Source organism: Prosopis cineraria, unplaced genomic scaffold (assembly GCF_029017545.1).
Source record: "Prosopis cineraria cultivar Desert tree isolate PC_DT_omini unplaced genomic scaffold, ASM2901754v1 PC8, whole genome shotgun sequence".
NCBI classification, from domain to species: Eukaryota; Viridiplantae; Streptophyta; class Magnoliopsida; order Fabales; family Fabaceae; genus Prosopis; species Prosopis cineraria.
Genome location: NW_026555339.1, coordinates 12236114 through 12257427, shown reverse-complemented (window position 1 = coordinate 12257427; position 21314 = coordinate 12236114). Strand labels below are relative to the sequence as shown.

Sequence of the window (21314 nt, the reverse complement as noted above, 5' to 3'; positions counted from 1 at the left end):
ATTAGAATAAGAATTCTTTCTATAAAATAACATTGGGATTAATTGTTAGGCACGTCATGATCAATATAACCCAATAGAATTAAATGATCACTAGTTATTTGGCCTTAGAATGATATATTATTCTATGTAGACTTAAATTCGATTGCCTGTTATAGTCATCACCAAACATTTTAAGAATGGTTTTTTCCCAGAAGAATCTGTGTTGATCATGTGGAGGAAATTGTCTGTTAATATTGTATTTCAAATTTGTGAATTTACCATATTTCATTGACTTGAGCATCATAGGTTCGTTGACCTTGACTCACTTATGTTAGGGTCTAGGAAAGCAAATGAATTGTAATGTAGGGCCTCATGAACTCGAATTTTCCCAAAAGCTGTTGTTTGGTTTCATGATAAGGGTGCAAACAATATGGACCTCACGATAGTTTGGTGGAACCCAAAAAGAAAAAAAAGAAAAATCTTTTGAGTAACTTCCGGGTTTGAATTTTTTAACGGTTTGAATTTTTTAATGGAATAAAATTACATTAAATATTAATTTAAATTGGCGTGAGTGATATAAATTTTTATTAATTAAACAATTAGTTTGAGAGTTTAAATTTTAACCCTTTTATATATATATATATATATATAATATAATATTTTAGTTAGGAGAGGCTTACTTATTGTCCTATGTAAATTTGTGATTTATAAATAAATTAAAAAATTGGTTAATTCATTATTCAAATTATTGTTTTAGTTGTATTTGATTGATGGACACATTTACAAAAATGAAGCAGTCAATTTTTATTTTATTTTAATCAATAACTTAATAAAAATAATTGTTTCTCAACATATAATAATCGCTAAAAGCAAACATGTCATTTCATCAAACATTAAAATATTAAATAAGATGGACTAAATTATAATTTTCATTTATATATTTTTAGTGTATTTTTTATCCTTTTCCTTTTAGTTTTTGGCCAATGACTTTTACTCAATTTACGATTTCATTAACCTCAGGGTACATTCTTTATTATTATTATTATTATTATTATTATTGGTGTCTGGCAGGTGGCAACCAACTTGGGACGATTCGAGAGGCAACTTCACTGCAGCAGCTCTGCGACTGACATTTATTACTTTTACGCGTTTGTTTGATTTACCTGTTCTCTCTCTCTCTCTCTCTCTCTCTCTCTCTCTCTCTCTCTCTCTCTCTCACACACCATCTTATAGAATAAAAAGGGTATTATTTTTCACCTTATTAAATTTTTTATATACTCTTTCTGTGAATATTTTTTAAAAATTAAATATTTAAAAATATAAAATATTTTTAATTTTTTAAAATATAATTATTAATTTTTTTTAAAAAATATTTTTATTAATAATGATTTTATATTTATGGTAAGGTATTTAATAGAAGTAAATATAAAAAAATAGAATTAATTAAAAAATAAGTAATTACTTTATTAAAAGTGAGATTCGATTAAAAATATTTTATATTTTTAAATGAAGGGAGTAAAGTTTTTTATCCTTCATTAAATATTAAAAAAATATATTATTAAAGTTGAAAATTTTAAAATTTATTAAATTTTAAGATAAAATTAATAAATTTTATTTTTTTTATTTTAATAAAATATATTTAAAATAATTTATAAATAAATTCATAGGAATATTTTAAGGTAGTCCCACACACGCGCGTAATTTGGGGGTTGGGGGGGTGGGGTTACGAAGAAAAGAGTATATATAATTCTAACGCGCAAATTTATTTAGACTTGTCTTTGCTGATTGGGACGAACAGGTCTTCTTCTACACTCTTCTGCTTTCTCTCTCCCTTTCTTCCTTCGGGGCTTGGGATTTCACGTCTCCATGCCTCGAATCTTATTCTGTGTTTAGATTTTTCGTCTTTCATTTTCCTCCCCAAATCCCTTGGTAAGTTAATTCGATGAATTCTGAAAATTTCATTATTTTACGGAATTTATTTTCCATTTTGCTGTTTTGATTTTGTCCCCTCTGTAGATTCCGTGTAAATATGAAATTCATCTAGTCCTTGGAGTCAATGGGTTTCGGTTAATTGATACGTTTTTAGGTTTTAGAATCCCTAATTTAAAATTTTTGTACTATGGCGATGATGATGTTTGGATTTGACTCGGTTTTTCTCTTAATTTTTTCAGTTAGGGTTGTTTGATACTTTATCGGTATTAATTGTTGGACAGAATTGTTCTGACTGTTGTTGCACTCATGGTGATGACTGAACATACATGTTATTTGTTATTTCTGTGATTGAAGGCTTGAAGCCATTTGATTTTTTTTTTTTTTGGTTAATAATTTGCTTTTTAGAATTTTATTCCCATCAAGGGAAAATATATTTTCATTAAATTTTCTGGGAGAATATGTACGGATTATTTAATTTACCATAATCAGTGTACTTAGAGCTTCTCTTTATGGTGCTCATGGACTGAAAAGAAATAAACAAAAAGAGTAATTATGATTGTTGTGGGAAGACATAAGATATCAAGCATCCTATGTAACTGGTTCGGTAATATTTGAAGAATGAGATGCCCTTTATGTTCTCTTTATGTCAAATTTGTCTAATGACCAGAGATATATGTTACCATTTACCTGTAGATCAGGTGTGCAAAGTGATTTTGCTCACTCTCAGAGTCTCAGCTGGAATTAGGTGGTAGGAGAGGTATATGGCATAGCATTCATTTGCTCCATTCTTTGTTTTACCATTTTAAATTTAGCAGCTAGTTCGTATACCTAGTAATTATAGACATTTCCATGAAGTCCAAGAAATGAATCACACTGCTGCTAGCCATGGATTTTTTATTGATATGTTGTCATTTGCATGCAATCAATTTAAGCATTTCTTCAATTTTTATGGAATCTACTATTTGGAAAATAGGTTTTTAAGGATCAGAACGTTATTTTTACTAAGCTATCTGACCTAGTTGGGAGATTTAAGTTTGGGTTGGGAGAAAGCTTTAATTTCACTTTTGTCCTTTTGTTGGTTAACAAGCTTTAGACTTGACCTCGCTCTTTGTCTCATGGTTACTGTTTTACTCCTGTAAATATTTGCATATCAACTTTGGGTTACTAGCGTGATTGGAAAAAGTCACCACCAGAGCCAATTGGCATGTTGCTAATGCAGCACTTTCTTTTCTTTGATTGATGTTTATTGATAAATTTTAGTTTTATTTATATTGGGAACCTATTATTTCTGAGGCCAAATTTTGGATGAGTAACATTTAAGTGCAAATTTTAATATTTAGAAGCTGGTGAAAGAGAGAGGATGTCAAGTGGAGCAACGCACTGGTGTTATGAGTGCAGACGGACAATCATACCTGAAGGAAGAGATTTCACCTGCCCTTATTGTGGTGGAGGCTTTGTGATAGAACTTGATGAGATGCAAAGATCGGGAAATCTGGAAGATTTTCATGAAGTACCCGATATTATTGGTGCTATTCATGCAGTTATGGGGAGGGGATACCCCGAAAGAAGATTTCTTGATTCAATTGATAGTCTCCTGGGGCAGAGAACGGCTGGACGATACCCAAACTTTGATGTTAGGGGGAGATCTATATCTGCCATGGGTCCTGATCAGAGTTGGGGTTTTATTAGTTCTGGTCCTTTCGTGATACTTCATGGTCATGTTCCTGGATTTACTTTGACTAATGGCATCCCTAGAGCTGGTCCTAGGCGTGTTGACGTTAGTGATTACTTTATGGGGTCTGGACTGGAAGAACTTATTGAACAGCTGACCACAAATGACCGGCATGGTCCAGCCCCGGCCTCACGTTCTTCAATTGATGCAATGCCTATCGTAACAATCACACCAGCCCATCTTCGTTCTGATTCTCACTGCCCAGTTTGTCAGGACAAATTTGAACTTGGTTCTGAGGCTAGGGCAATGCCATGCAGTCATATTTATCATTCAGATTGTATTGTTCCTTGGTTGGTTCAACATAACTCGTGCCCTGTTTGCCGTGTCGAGTTGCCACCTCATGGGCAAGTTGGTCGTCATGCCAGTCGTAACACAGGAGGAAGTAATGCAGAAAGCACCAATAATGATAGCCTTAGGGAGAGAGAGCAAAGCCAGCAGAACCAAGGAAGGAGAAATCCGTTTTCATTTTTGTGGCCATTCCGTTCTTCTAGCTCTAACAGTAATCAATATGCCGAGACAAGAGGTGGCAACTCTTCAAACAGTCGTGACCAGAATAATGGAACAAACTATAGCCGATGGCGCTTTGATGAATGAAGTTTCTTTTCCTGTCCTTTCTCGGTATTAGTTACTGTCTAATAATGCTTTTGTAAATTAAGTGGTATGGGAAAAAAAATTCTTGTTAAGATTGTAATTTCAAAAATTTCAAACGTATGCAAGCCAGATGATGGATGGAAGCTTTTGAACATCACTTTGTTCATGTATTGGTGCTTGGTGAGTTGAATGAATCTGCAGCTTTCACCTGCTATCATGCAATTTGATTATCACTTGTGTTGATTATTGGATTGCGCGTCCATTCCAGAATACTTTGCAGGACTGAAGCCTTAACTGCTTTTTATGGCACTAATTTAGGGAGATGATTAATTGATTTTATTATTGTTGCGACTGGTGATTTAGAAATTTGATGCTGTTGCAGTGAGCTTGAGAAGTTTTGCCAAATGCTTGGAAAGATAATCAGTCTGGCATTTCCTCTGATTTAGTGATGCTTTCCATGAACCCATATCACGTGATAGTCTTTGTAATTGCTCTGACTCAATGCAATAGAACAATGAACTGTAATGATTTTATTTTGGTTTCTGTATCCTCATCCAACCTTTCCCGATTGGAAAATCTCAAAATATGATGCTGTGTTGAAGCTTGTATTTGGCAATGTTAATAATATAGTGGATCAAAATTATGACTAAAGCATTGACTTTGCATTTTGGATGTATTCAAGCTCATTGACCTACCTTTGTCAAAAAAAAAAAAAAAGAAAAAAAGAAAACCGCATTGACCTACCAATTATTATTTGGCTTATATACTGGAAAAAAAAAATCTTTTAACATGCTCATCCTTGGATGAACCAAGGGGATTGGGATGTCCACCGTAAGTGGAATTATTGTATTAAATTAGATGAGTTGTTAAATTGGTTAAGATATTCATTCATGATTAAATGTTTAGACTGAAATTGAATGGAGCGTGACTAGCAGCATGTTTGTTTCAACTTATTTTATGAAAAAAATCATTTATTTTTTAGAAAAAAATATATTTTGTGAGTTTTAATGATGTTTCTTTAAAATTTTTAAAAATAATTAGAATCCAAAAAAAAGTAAATTTCTAACTATTTTAAAAAACTATTTTGAGTAGTTTTTGAAAATGATCTGGTGTGTTAGATAATTTTTTTTTAACAAAGCGTGATATGTAAAAATATCATGCAATTTTAAAATAATTAAATAATAAATTATTTTTATAAAATGAAAATCAAATAAGATATTATAAAATTGAAAAATAACTAGCTAATAATATTTTTTTCCAAAAAAATAACTAAGTAATAATTATTCTTTATTACTGTAACCGAACATGAAATAATGTATACATTTTATGAATCTCTACCAGATAAATCTTTTTATAGAATCTCTAATCTATTTAAAAATTACTTATTTTTAATTTTAAATAAACAGCCCCAAATTAATATATTCTGATTCTCAAAAATTAATATATTTATATATATGTTAATTTTTTTTAAGTACAAGGAATATACTATGTCAACAGTAAAATTTTCTATTGGAAAAAAAAACAATAAAGATTTTCTTCTCTGAGGAGATTGGGATATTGTAGGCAAATACACAAGGGTTGAGACAAACTTCCAAACACTTGTTTAAGTGGTGAGTGCTCCTATGTTTCATATCAACTTCAGTTGATTGCTAATTATTTTAAATAAGCATAAAAAATAACACAAATATATATAAATTGATTCCAAATAAAAAATAAAATTAACTAAAATTATAAAGTGTAAAGGGCGTTCTAAATTAGGATTTAATCATCATATTAACCATGGTTAATCAAGGACTAACCCAAATGGATTATCCAATATGAGATTAACCCAAATGAATTCTTAATATGTATTTTTTTTAAAACTATTTAATATAAAAGGATCCTAAGTCTTTAAAATATTTTAAAAACTCATATCATTCAATTAAACCTATATGAAAGCATAATAATAACTATTTTTACTTGTACAAATATTTTGGCTCGTAATTATAGCACAAGTATCAAACCACATTTCCCAGGGCCCAAAATATATTTCCCCCAACACAAAACCCATAATGCAAGTGGATCAAGAATATATTATCCTAATTGGCAATATCATAAACTAAATACACATATCAAATAAAAGGAGAAAGGCCTACAGAAGTGATTATTATCACTTGGCCTAATGCTCCTTTTCTCTGTTCTTCTGAGATGAGCTAGCTCCTGTAATATGTTAAAAGAGAGGGGTGAGTACAACCACTCAGTAACCAAGATATATCTAAGTTATACAAATGCATGATAATTAATCATGAATGCAAGTGGCCAATAAATTTATCAAGCTGACCATTCAAACAATCACATTAATAACATGTTAATCACATTAACATTTAACTCATGTAAATAATTTTAAGAATAAAGTCAAGTATAAAATTTGCACAAATAACCACATATATATTATTCACATAATTACTGCATGTTCTCATTTCTACAATTATAATCATATTCTCAACATAGCCATCAGTCACTCAAATGGCATGATAGTAATAATATGCATGATCAATCTCTTCCTTATATCCCTACTTATTTCCTCTGACATGAAATCCGTGGGCCAACAACCAGAAGGGATCGTCCATGTGGTAAGACTACCCAAAGCCTTAATCATATCATGAGGAGCTACCGGGCCAGGGTTACCTTACTCACTTATGAACACGGTTTCCCCCAAATCATACACTATGGGGTGTCATATCCAAAACTAGCTCTGCCCAAAACTCCAGGTAGGTAGGCCAGTAGGGTCAAGTCCCTTAATAGGAACAGTGCTACAGTACCTTACAAGGTAAGTAGCGGTTATAATCCCTAGGATTATTAGTTAATAGTCAAGTACCATATGGATTTTGCATAATCGCTAACTCCTTTACTAAGGCGAACTCCCGCCATATGATTATGCTCATGAGAAATTGCATTTCAAAAACTCAAATATATAATTCACAATTATCCCACATGCTCATCAATTTTCTTGCTCAACGAACATCAAGAATCATCATATTTCAATTATGCCTCTTGCATCAATTTTTATATTATCACATAAAGCCACATTAGCATCATATAAAACTCAACATGCTCATACAATTTATCACTGTGCATAATCCACAACTTATAACCAAGAGTGTACACATAATCATCAACCATCAATCTCATTACTCACACTAAGTCATAATTAACTTGCTCACAAGTCATAGAGTCTCAACAAAGTCACATGCATTACAAACAACTATTTCAAATTTAGATATATATATATATATATATTCTTTTGTTTCACTAACATAATTAATTAATTAACATACAAATGTATAAAATAGATTTTCCCCTGGTTACCTCAACCTTTGAGAGGTCAAAGGTTACCCCTCAAGTTATAACACTTCCAAAGCTTTCCAAAGCTTGAATGGTGTTAAAAGAAAATTAATCTACAATTGATCATATCCCAATGTGTCAATAATATTATTAACACAATTTTTACTCATACTTTAATACTTAAGTATTTATTTTATTTTATTTCATTTTTTTAAGACCTTAGTTTTAGCCTCTTAAGTTCTAAAATTTAATTTTATGTATTTGAACTTATCTACTTGGTTCAATAGTCTCCTTCATAATAATTTAATTCAAATAATTATCTAATATCAAAATTTCCCTTTTTATTCCAAAAATTCGCACATAAAAATACCCAAAAATTGTAAACTTAATTTCAAGCCTAGAATCATTATTCTATAGCCATAATAATTCATTTCTCATCTCAAATAATCATCTAAATATCAACAAATCAATTTATATTTTTAAATTTAACCAAAAATCTACTCATAGGGATTTATGGATAAACTCAAATGCCTCAAATTTTAATTCTATCAACAAAATAATACTCTAAAATATTTATTATACTACCAGCAACCTCAACAATCAGATTTTCTCACCAAAAATTCATCCCTCTTTCAAACCCTAGATTTTCTAAAATCTCAAAATCTGCAATCTCAGAAAAAAAAAACGACTAAGAAAATATTTAGAACACTTACCTAGTCTTAGAATACTTAAAATCTCATCTGAAGTATCCTATTATGAAGCTTTATCTTCTAAACAGTTCCTATCGCCGGCGACGCTCTCGCTCTGTTCTTCTTTTCTTTTTTGAACTTCTCTATTGCGCGCACGGAGAGATGAGGAAGAGATCAGGAGAAATGAAAAAGGCTTGTGTGTTTTAAAATGGGTGTGAGTCCCACGACAATAATTTACACCACTCTTCCGTCTCCCATCTCCTTTTCTTTCTCTCTTTTTTTTATATAATATTACACACTACACACACACCAACGTCTATATTCCTTCTCCTTTTTCTCTTTTTTTTAATATAATATTGCACACTACACACACACCCCAACGTCTATATCCCTTCTCCTTTTCCCTTTTTTTTATATAATATTACACACTACACACATGTACAAACGGATGAAGTCCGTTCCCAATTTTTTTATTTCATTCATATCCCTTTTTTTCTTTTAATGATAATGATAATAATTCTATTTTCTAAAAATCATAATTTAGAATTTGGATTTATGCTAAATTAAATCCAATAATAATCTCCTAACTAAAATTATTTATATCTAAATATTCTTTCAAAATTACTCATTTACTCTTGATTAATTTAATTAATCTTGGGTTAAATTTTGAGATGTTACATAAAGTGAGTAAAGATGACAAACAAACATGCGATTTAAAAATATAATAAATATTTTATAATTTGTTTAAAAAATTAATTATGATGTGCAATGTTTCTATAATAAGGATATGTAATTATTACTATCTCTGTGCCAAAAAGAAATTACTACTATTTGGTTAATAAATATTTGGGCCTTCTGCAGGGTTTTTGAGGAAAAAAACCTAGAAGGCCCAAATGCAACAATTTTTCAGCCCGATGAGTGATGACCATTCTCATTGAACTAGACACTCCACATTGTGGAGCCCAAGAAAAGCCCAAGATGAAGTTCGCCAACAGGAGACGAACCAATTGATGGGCCAATCACAAGATTACATCAAGTTCAAGTGACACTTAATGGGGTCAACACTCAGCTGCTCTTGTATGTATGCAATTCTTTCTCTAGGTCCTCTTGAGTCATAGCCAAGTTTTTTCTTTTTTCTATGATAGATTTGATAGATTCAAGTTACGTTCCCTGTGAATATTCTGTACAAGATATTATAGGGAGGTTACGTGATTTATGAGATACTATGTACATATGACTGGGGATATTGTTATCAAAGCGGGTTATATGCGAACGTCTATGTATATATTGCCAATTATAAATGAATAATATTCACTTTTCCCCTTTAATACTTATTAGGGCATCAGGACGGTCAGTTGCAAAACATAGTCAGCGATAATAAGAAGGGTTAAGGGTCATTATTATTTCTAAACTATACATGAAAGATTAAAAATGTCCCTAAACTAACTATGAGTTAATTCTGTCCTTCAACTTTAATGATTTCCATCTTCATCACCTTACTGTTTTCTCACCATTAGTTAACTGTTAGTAGGCCCCCATATTATATTTTTTAATATTTTTATTATAAAATATGGAGGGTCAAAAAAGTCCCTGAAGTACACACGAAAGTTCACAAATGACTCTAAACTCAATTATGGGTCATTTATATCTCTCAACCTCAAAGATTCTTAAATTCGTCACCTTACCATTTGTTGATCATGTTTTGACCATTTATTACACTGTGGGACTCATGATTTGAATTTTTAATCCATCACCCCTTCTCTCCCCCTTATCCCACTCCCTTATATCCTTCTTCACGCATGTACATGATATCTTCTTTTTTTTTCGCGAAACAAGCTAGCCCTTATATATACTCACACACAAACTCAGACTTTTAGCAGGAGGAGGATGGCAGAATCAAAGGAAATATGGTCTACGCCTATAACGCCAATAATAGCTTTTGTCATGGGCACACCTACATTGTCATCTCCACCACTCATGTCTTGTCTTCCTTCTCAGTTTCACTCTCCTTCTCTCTCAAGGTTGCCTCTTCTTCATCCTCAAAATAAAGAAGAAGCTCCTCTTTATCCCTATACACGTGATCATCACGTGAGCAAGACTCCTAAGACTCTTAGGACTCCTAGAACCCTAAGGTTATCCGTGTCCAGTCTCATGTTGAAATTCACCACTCCTTTTGGCATCCCTATGAGGAAGGCCTTGAGGTCCACCAAGCTTGATCCTTAAGACGTATGGCTTCTTATCACAGAATCAAAAAATGGGAATAAGTTTTACGTTTCTTTTTCATATTCTCTGCTCTAGGATCAGTATTCATGCGCTGGTGCTACCTGTGGCTTTCACTATTCTTGGTTATTATATATCATTAAGTGATCATATTTGTAACACACCAAATTTTTTTTTAAATAATTTAACTCAATCATAGTTGGATTACAGCCACCCAACACATTTTATATCAATAATCTTAATATAAAAATATTTTATAATTGGTTTCAACTCGCACAATACAACATTTCAGCTAAATTTTTTACCTCCCACATGCCATTAGGCTAAATCACATTTGTCCATCCTTATGCTCCCAACAAGTAAACTAAATCACATTTGTTCATCCTTATATTCCCAACAAGTAAAATAACTAATTTAGTAAATTTTCAAAACAAGCCAGTTATTTGGCCTCATAATCATGCCATTTTAACCAATCCAAAGTAAACCAAATATTAAAATTACAGTCATCCAAAGTGTACCAAAAATAAAAATAGTTTGAAAGGCATGATTACATTTATATATTCATATAATTGTCAATAAACAAAAAGTCCTAATATTGGCAATATAACACATTATAAATCATAAATCAAATACCCAAAAGAGACAGTGGATCTATGCCACTAAGCCTCTGGGACTCCTCCACGTGTCACTCGTGGCTCTTCTCCTGAAAATTGTTAACCACATAATGAGACTCAAAAGTCCCAGTGACCATAGCCAATTTATGATAGTATATACAAACAGTTAAGTGTGTGCTTATTAAGTGAAAATAAAAAATAATATAATTCTAACAAATATAAGAAATATTACAATACACATAAATAACCATCCTTATATCCCTCAATTAACCTCGAGTCGTAGCCCTCACTCGGTGCTAAATTACTCGGCCAAAGGTAGATTAGCCCGAGCCCTTACAAGCCACCTATTGAGCTCCAATAGGGGCGTACCACGTGGCACATAAATACAACAACAATAGCAAGTCTCCCAACACCTCCCACAATAATCAAACAAATTCATAATAATATTGCACAATTATACAATATTACAAAATTCATAATTTTCTCAATAATCACCCAATTAACATGAAGTAACACTAATCACAAATTAAAAGCATGGTTACCTTGTGGCTTTTTCAATAAATTATTCCTTACAATTTCTCTCCCACCACAATCTTCACCAATAATACAATCTACAAATAACATATTATTTATAAATATTAGTTTCAATTTTTGAAACTAATAAAATAATTCTAATAATAGAATAAAAGAATATAACACAATTCCTAATCTCAATCTTAATACAAATTTAGAGTTAATACTATTAAGTAAAATTTTTAACTCCTCTTTTACTCATCAATAAACATTAATAATCTAAAAATCAAATTTTAAACTAATTTCTATTATCAAAATTTTATTTTTATTTTATAAATTCACACCTAAAATACCCAAAATTAAAAATTGAGTCTCTAGCTTAGAATCATAATCCTATAGCCATAATAATTCATTTCTCATCCCAAATAATCATCTAAACCTCAATAAATCAACATATATTTTCAGATCTAGTTTAGAATTTGATCCGTAAGCCACAAATTCAAAGATCATCAACTAATTTATACTCTAGAACATTTATTATACTACTAATAACTTCAAAAACTATATTTATTCAACATAAATTCATCCCTCTTCCAAATTTTAAATTTTCTACCATTATAAAATCAGAAACCAAAGAGGAAGGATGACTAAGAAAATTTTTTAGAACACTTACTTAATCTTGAAAAGCTTAAAATCACACCCTAAACATCCTATTAAAAACTCTTACCTTAAAAACTCAGATCTCCCGCACCGACAAAACTAGACGCTCTCTAAGCCTCAGCTCGCGCACAGGGAAGAATGAAGAAACGAAGGAAACAGGTGAGTTTTTATAAAAATTCAGTGGGTTCCACATTTTTTTTTTATTTATTCTTTCCTCTCTCTTCTTTCTTTATTTTTTTTATTATTATATAATAATCATGCGCCGAAAGAGCATGCGCCGAAAGAGGAAGCCAACTTTCTTCTTCTTCTTTCTTTTTTTTAATACCTTTTCCCTTTTTTTATTATAATAATAATTTAATAATATATTTTTATTTTTTATTATTTTATTATTTTTAATTTAGAATTATATCCTAAGTTAGATTTAATAATTATCTCCTACTAATTTTCTTACCTCTAAATATTTTTCAAAATTTCTATTAACCCAAATTAACTGTTAAAATTTAAATTGGGATGTTACAATTCTCCCCTCCTTTTAAAAATTTTGTCCTCAAAATTTGAAGTTAGTAACTATTAACTACTTACTTAATCAAAAAGATAAGGATAATCACGTCGCATACTTTCCTCGGTCTTCCAGGTAGCATCACCTGGAGTTGTGCCCTTCCAAATTACTTTAACCAATCTAATAGTCTTGTTTCTTAATTGCTTGTCCTTGTAATCCACAATCCTTTCTGGTTCAGCTTTGAATGTCAAATTCTCTTTGAGTTCAATTTCCTCAGGTTCAATTATATGGAAGGATCTGGTTGATACTTTTTCAGTTGTGACATATGGAATACGTTGTGTATTCCAGCAATTTGGGGTGGTAATGCTACTTGGTACGCTACTGGTCCAACTCGTTTTAGGATCTCAAAAGGCCCTATAAACCTTGGCGTCAACTTCTTAGCCTTAATAGCTCTTCCAACACCAGTTATCGGAGAGATTTTCAAAAATACATGGTCACCTACTTCAAACTCAAGCGGTCTTCTCCTCTTATCTACATAACTCTTTTGTCTACTTTGAGCTGTGAGTAATTTTTGCTTGATTAAAGCAATCTTTTGGGTAGTCTTATCAACAATGTCTGGCTCCAAAACAGTTCTCTCACTTAATTCTGTCCAACACAGTGGCGATCTACATTTTCTTCCATACAATACCTCATAAGGTGCCATCTGAATGCTAGAATGAAAACTATTATTGTAGGCAAATTCAGCTAATGGCAAGTGACTATCCCAATTACCTCTAAGCTCAATGGCACAAGCCCTCAACATATCTTCAAGAGTTTGTATGGTTCGTTCTGTCTGCCTATCGATCTGGGGGTGGTAAGCGGTGCTAAAACTCAGACGAGTACCCATGGCTTCCTGTAATAACTTCCAAAAGTTTGATGTGAACCTTGGATCACGATCAGTTCACATCGGATCACGATCAGATACGATATTTGTCGGCACTCCATGCAATCTCACCACCTCTCTTATATAAATTTCAGTTAATTTTTCAAGAGAATATGTGACATTGGTAGCAAGAAAATGAGCTGATTTGGTGAGTCAATCTACGATTACCTATATAGTGTCATGACCAGAAGATGTTTTAGGCAATCCTGTAATGAAGTTTATAGAAATACTGTCCCATTTCAACTCTGGAATATCAAGAGACTGTAGCATTTCGGCTGGTTTTTGATGCTCAATTTTGACTTTCTGACAAGTCAAACAACGAGTTACATGTTTAGTTACATCTCTCTTCATCTTTGGCCACCACCAACCACATCTCAAGTCATGATACATCTTAGTTGCTCCTGGGTGAATGGTATATCTACTTTGATGAGCCTCCTCAAGTAGGATATTTTTCAATCGAGCATCATTAGGCACACACACTCTACCTTGATATCTTACGACATCATCATCAGTCACATCAAAATGTTCAGCCTTTTCAGCCCCAATCTCTACCCTAACCTTATTCAAATGATTGTCCTTCTGCTGTGCAATTCTAATTTCTTCCCAAAAATTATTCTCAAATTCAGTAATGTGTAGAGCAGCCAAACGATTCTCGACTCTTTTACATTTACTGCATGGAAACTACTCCATAATTCATGTTCTCTAACCATCATGTGAGCAGTATATACAAGCTTCCTGCTCAGAGCGTCGGCGACTATGTTAGCTTTTCCTGAATGATACTTCAACTCAAAGTCATAATCCTTTAAAAACTCAATCCACCTGCGCTATCTCAAGTTGAGTTTCTTTTGATCAAACAAATATTTTAAACTTTTATGATCACTGAAGACTTCAAAGGAAGAACCATAAAGATAGTGCCTTCAAATCTTCAAGGCAAACACCACAGCAACAAGCTTCAAGTCATGGGTAGGATAATTTTCCTCATGAGGCCTCAACTGTCAAGAGGCATAAGCCACTACTCGATCCTCCTGCATTAATACACAACCTAAACCTTTCTTAGAAGCATCAGTATATAAGGTATAAGGAGCAATTAGAACAGGTAAGGTGAGCACCGGTGTGGTGGTCAACCTTTTTTTTAGCTCCTGAAAAGCAACTTCACACTCGTTCGTCCAAATAAATGGAGCATCTTTCCTGGTCAACTTAGTCAAGGGCATTGCAATTTGTGAAAAACCCTTAATGAAACGACGATGGTAGCCTGCAAGACCTAAGAAACTCCTAATTTCTGTCACACTTTGAGATTGTTCCCATTTCATCACTGCATTTATCTTACTGGGTCCACTGCTACCCCTTCTTCTGAAACAACATGGCCTAAGAACTTAACTTCTTTAAGCCAAAAATCACATTTGCTCAGCTTGGCATAGAGCTTGTGCTCTGTTAATATCTCCAAAACAATTTTGAGATATCTAGCATGGTCTACCTTATCTCGAGAATAAATAAGTATGTCACCAATAAAGACTACAATAAATTTATCGAGATAAGGCCTGAAGATTCGATTCATATAATCCATGAAGACAGCTGGGGCATTTGTTAACCCGAACGGCATCACCAGGAACTCGTAGTGCCCATATCTAGTCCTAAAAGCAGTTTTAAGGATATCCTCTGCTCTAACCCTCAATTAATGATACTCTAATCTTAGATCAATCTTAGAAAACACTGTTGAATTGACTAATTGGTCTAACAAATCATCAATTTGAGGTAAAGGGTACTTGTTCTTGATAGTTACCTTATTCAATTGTCTATAATCAATACACAATCTAAGGCTTCCACCTTTCTTTTTCACAAACAGTATCGGTGACCCCTATAGCGATACACTCAGTTTGATAAACCCCTTCTCTAACAACTCTTCAATTTGTCTCTTCAACTCAGCTAACTCTGACAGAGACATCCTATAGGGTGCCTTAGAAATAGGCCCCGTACTAGGTACGAGCTCAATCGAGAACTCATCCTCTCGTTCTGGAGGCAAATCGATCACTTCAATAGGAAAGACGTCAGGGAATTCTCTCACTACTGGAATCTGATCTACACCTTCTTCAATCTCTGCCTTGATTGAGAAGAAAATCATAAAAGTTTGACAGCCCTTTCTTATACACTGTTTTACTTGAGCGGCAGACAACAACATAGGACTTTGGGACTCTACAGGAGTTACAGTAAGAGCTGAGAGTGACACACTCTTTTTCTGACAATCAAGTACAGCTCCATTTGTGGATAACCAATCTAACCCTACAATAACATCAATCCCTAACAAAGACAAACAAATAAGGTCTATGGTGGTCTTTTGACCCTCATACTCAACCTCTACATTTAGACATGCCTTAGCAGTCCTCACAATTAAACCAGCAGGAGTAGAAATCTTCACATCAAAAGGTAAGGTACACACAGGCAATTTACATCTTTTCATACATTCATCAGACACAAAAGAGTGTGTAGCACCCGAATCAAATAAAGCACAAATATTGTTATCAAGGATTCAAATTATACCTCGGATAGTATTAGGGTTGTTAGCAACCTCCGGCCCAGAGAGGGCATACACTCGTGCTGGTACTGTAGGTCTCTGATCATTACCCCTATTTTGGTTCTGATAGCAGAATCAAGCAATATGACTAGGCTTCTGACAGATGTAACAAACCCAACAATCACTAGAATGAAACTTCCCACACTTATTGCATGCTTGATTACTAGCAGCACCAGAAGTAGGAGTAGAGGTTGCTGGGCTCTTGTAAGACCCCTGACTCCCACTCTGATTCCCTCTGTAGCTTTGGCCCTTATGGTGGTAGCCCTTCTTCTTCTAATTTCTAAAGCCTCCAAAGACTTGACTGCTCCTCTTCTCTACTCCACCAATGAGTCTGGTGTGGATAGGGGGCTTCCCATGAGGTTCTTTCCTCCTCTCTCTATCAGCTTCTAATCTAGCCTCTCTCTTCCTCCGAGAGACTATTTGAAGCTTATTGCACATCTCACTGAATGTCTTGATCTCAAAAGGGGCTAATTGTTCCCTTAGATCAGGCCTCGCCTTCTCTAGTAATCGTTCAGCCATCCACTCCGTGTCTTCATGTTTCTGGAGGTAAGTAGAATATTTAGATAATTCTGAGAATTGTTTAATAAATTCATCCTCATCTAGATCACCCTGGCGGAATGCATGAAACTCAGCCTCCTTTTCTGCTTTCAGTACAGTAGGAAAATAATTCTCGAACAATATGGCTTTAAAATCTTCCCAAGCAAGAAGGAATCATCCTTCGGTCCTGATGTTTCCCACCACTTCTTAGCACTCTTTTGTAACAAGAATATTGCTAGCTGCACCTTCTGATTAGAAGTGCACACAACCATACAAAAAATACTCTCCAATTTATCTATCCATTTTTCAACCACTGCTGGCTTAAGATTTTCATTGAAAGTAGGAGGATTAAACTTACGAAAAGTACTCCAGATCTTTGTGATTGTGGATGTTTGTTGCTCAGAGTGGAGACTCACATTCTTTGAACTAGTCTCATGGTAAGAATAGGAAGGTGAGCCTTTATCAGCAGATTAGCTCACATTGTATATCTTGGTATGGCTTCCTTCTTGTTGGCCATTTCCCTCTCGGTTGGAATTCTCCTTATATTGTCTTAAAGTGGCCAACTCTTCTTGTCTCTTCATGCGATCATTAAGATTTTACAGTAGATCCATCATTTGCCTCATGGTTGGCTCATCCTACTTTAGTTGTGACTGTATGGGCTCGTCCTGCCCCATTTGTTGTTGTGTGGGCTCCGGTTGTGGTAGTAAAGGTATGTCATTTCCTATTGGTTCTATAGAATCACCGGCAATTTCGCCACCTCTTCTAGTTTTGGACACCATCTCTCCCCTCCTAAAGGATGGAAGTCATATAATTAAATCAACACTAATCTCAAGACAAGAAAAATAATAGAGAAGCATTATGATTTAATAATGTATATTGCCAATAAACTAGGTTAATGTATAACAATTTCATAATTTATAAGAATTTGAAACATGTAGCTCTGATACCAAGATTTGTAAGACACTAAATTTTTTTAAAAATAATTTAACTCAATCATAGTTGGGTTACAGCCACCCAACACATTTTATATCAATAATTTCAATATAAAAATATTTTATAATTGGCTTCAACTCGCACAATACAACATTTCAGCTAAATTTTTTACCTCCCACATGCCATTAGGCTAAATCACATTTGTCCATCCTTATGCTCCCAACAAGTAAACTAAATCACATTTGTTCATCCTTATATTCCCAACAAGTAAAATAACTAATTTAGTAAATTTTCAAAACAAGCCAGTTATTTGGCCTCATAATCATGCCATTTTAACCAATCCAAAGTAAACCAAATATTAAAATTACAGTCATCCAAAGTGTACCAAAAATAAAAATAGTTTGAAAGGCATGATTACATTTATATATTCATATAATTGTCAATAAACAAAAAGTCCTAATATTGGCAATATAACACATTATAAATCATAAATCAAATACCCAAAAGAGACAGTGGATCTATGCCACTAAGCCTCTGGGACTCCTCCACGTGTCACTCGTGGCTCTTCTCCTGAAAATTGTTAACCACATAATGAGACTCAAAAGTCCCAGTGACCATAGCCAATTTATGATAGTATATACAAACAGTTAAGTGTGTGCTTATTAAGTGAAAATAAAAAATAATATAATTCTAACAAATATAAGAAATATTACAATACACATAAATAACCATCCTTATATCCCTCAATTAACCTCGAGTCGTAGCCCTCACTCGGTGCTAAATTACCCGGCCAAAGGTAGATTAGCCCGAGCCCTTACAAGCCACCTATTGAGCTCCAATAGGGGCGTACCACGTGGCACATAAATACAACAACAATAGCAAGTCTCCCAACACCTCCCACAATAATCAAACAAATTCATAATAATATTGCACAATTATACAATATTACAAAATTCATAATTTTCTCAATAATCACCCAATTAACATGAAGTAACACTAATCACAAATTAAAAGCATGATTACCTCGTGGCTTTTTCAATAAATTATTCCTTACAATTTCTCTCCCACCACAATCTTCACCAATAATACAATATACAAATAACATATTATTTATAAATATTAGTTTCAATTTTTGAAACTAATAAAATAATTTTAATAATAGAATAAAAGAATATAACATAATTCCTAATCTCAATCTTAATACAAATTTAGAGTTAATACTATTAAGTAAAATTTTTAACTCCTCTTTTACTCATCAATAAACATTAATAATCTAAAAATCAAATTTTGAACTAATTTCTATTATCAAAATTTTATTTTTATTTTATAAATTCGCACCTAAAATACCCAAAAATTAAAAATTGAGTCTCTAGCTTAGAATTATAATCCTATAGCCATAATAATTCATTTCTCATCCTAAATAATCATCTAAACCTCAATAAATCAACATATATTTTCAGATCTAGTTTAGAATTTGATCCGTAAGCCACAAATTCAAAGATCATCAACTAATTTATACTCTAGAACATTTATTATACTACTAATAATCTCAAAAACTATATTTATTTGACATAAATTCATCCCTCTTCCAAATTCTAAATTTTCTACCACCATAAAATCAGAAACCAAAGAGAAAGGATGACTAAAAAAATTTTTTAGAACACTTACTTAGTCTTGAAAAGCTTAAAATCACACGCTAAATATCCTATTAAAAACTCTTACCTTAAAAAACTCAGATCTCCTGCACCGGCGAAACTAGACGCTCTCTCAGCCTCAGCTCGCGCACAGGGAAGAATGAAGAAACGAAAAAAACAGGTGAGTTTTTATAAAAATTTAGTGGGTCCCACATTTTTTTATTATTTCTTCTATTATTATATAATAATCATGCGCCGAAAGAGCATGCGTCGAAAGAGGAAGCTAACTTCTTCTTCTTCTTTTTTTTTTAATACCTTTCCCTTTTTTTTATTATAATAATAATTTAATAATATTTTATTATTATTATTTTATTATTTTTATTTTTAATTTAGAATTATATCCTAAGTTAGATTTAATCATCATCTCCTACTAATTTGCTTACCTCTAAATATTTTTTAAAATTTTTATTAACCCAAATTAACTATTAAAATTTAAATTGGGATGTTACAATATTCACGGTTTTGATTTTTGTTTTAAGTTTGTGATTCATTATTAGTTTGTTGTTCGATACAAGAGTTGAGAAATAATAAGCTTGAGGTGGCATTTATGTGGCAGTGTTACATACTATGGTTGCTGGTTCACCTTCATGAATTTATGGAACAAGGAGTTCATTATAGTCGCTACCTCTATGCCTTCAATAGCACTCGATGACTATCAGTGGTAAGGTGTGAAGTGCGCCTATTGTAGAGTCTTTCATTTGTCCTTTAGAACTTTGAAATTCACGTCCTTAGTCTTTGCAACAACTTTCTCTGGTTTAAGATCGAGTAGCCTTGCTAGAGAAGGCCAAACTCATCTTAACTGTTGTGTGAGAGGGAATAAGCTTCGACGATTGAGAGAGAAGGGGAAAGGAGAGAGAAGAAGGAAGAGAGAGTTGTTATATGAAGGTGATGATAAAGGTGGGCTGCCTCATGGTCATTAATGCCATTTATCTCTCACAGACCACTGGTGAGGCCATTTTGATTTAGGATGATTCATATCTCACCTCACACTAAGAACACAATCTCATAGTTGAGGACCACCATGGTTGTTGCATGGCTGTCATATATGGGAGAGAACTTTTTTTTTTTTTGCAATTGAGAGACAGAGGGCAACAAAGAGAACCACCATGGCTATCATAAATGGAAGATGGAGAGAGAAAGTAGGGAAGGGAGAGAGAGAGAGAGGAGAGGAGATGGAGGTCGAGAGGGGAAGGAGAGAGGGAGAAGATTTTTTAAATTATAAAAAAAAATAGGGACCCACTACACAATATTTTATAATAAAAATATTAAAAAATTTAGATGTAGGCCCCACAAAATGGAAAAAATTAACAGGACAAACGGCAGGGTGATAGATTTATAAATTTTAACAGTTAAGGGATATAAATGACCTATAATTGAGTTGCAGGTCATTTATAACCCTTCATGTGTACTCAAGGACATTTTTGACCCTTAACTCAAAATAACCCTTAACCTGATTAAAAAATATTAAAAAAATAGTGGGATTCCTTGATGACTAATGGACATTAAATATTTTTAACATTACGGTGATGACAGAGGAAATCTTTAAAGTTGAAGAACATAATTGACCCATCATTGAGTTTAGGGGCATTTGTGACCTTTCATGTATAGTTTAGAGACAACAATGACCCTTAACCCTAGTAAGAATGTTAACAAAACTATTCTCCGTAGCACGCTGAGTGGAGGAGTAGATGTGATGTCACCATACTATAATCATGCTTTCAATAACCTCTAACAAGTCTACATAGCAGAACTTCGCAAGGCAATTATGGAGAATGGGTAAATGATATAAGCAGTTCTTTATTTGCCAAAAACAAAATAGGCTTTATTGATGGCACAATCCCACTATCAGTAGTAAACTCTTCAAACCTTAGTGATCAGATGCGTTGCAATGCTATAGTTAAGGGGT

At 33.1% G+C, this 21314-nt stretch overlaps 1 protein-coding gene and 1 pseudogene across 6 annotated transcripts; both read left to right on the top strand.

The window, feature by feature from the left end:
- Nucleotides 1-1748: 1748 nt before the first annotated feature.
- Nucleotides 1749-4464, top strand: LOC129318721 (probable E3 ubiquitin-protein ligase RHC1A). 6 transcript variants are annotated; one of them, XM_054963643.1, is made up of 3 exons: nucleotides 1758-1908; nucleotides 2605-2668; nucleotides 3255-4464. In XM_054963643.1, exon 3 carries the CDS (start codon nucleotides 3272-3274, stop codon nucleotides 4235-4237), a length of 966 nt encoding a protein of 321 aa, XP_054819618.1. In that variant the 5' UTR covers nucleotides 1758-1908; nucleotides 2605-2668; nucleotides 3255-3271; the 3' UTR covers nucleotides 4238-4464. The 6 variants fall into 6 exon arrangements, with proteins under 6 accessions (XP_054819614.1, XP_054819616.1, XP_054819618.1 ...); XM_054963640.1 differs by having other exon boundaries at nucleotides 3252-4464; XM_054963644.1 differs by having other exon boundaries at nucleotides 1767-1908; nucleotides 2610-2668.
- A 5670-nt stretch (nucleotides 4465-10134) lies between these two features.
- On the top strand, nucleotides 10135-20060 carry LOC129317314 (lysine histidine transporter-like 8; annotated as a pseudogene).
- Nucleotides 20061-21314: the final 1254 nt, after the last annotated feature.

What these genes read in the sequence shown, in the direction of transcription:
- LOC129318721 (XM_054963639.1), top strand. Translation starts at nt 3,272, where the DNA reads ATGTCAAGTGGAGCAACGCACTGGTGTTATGAGTGCAGACGGACAATC.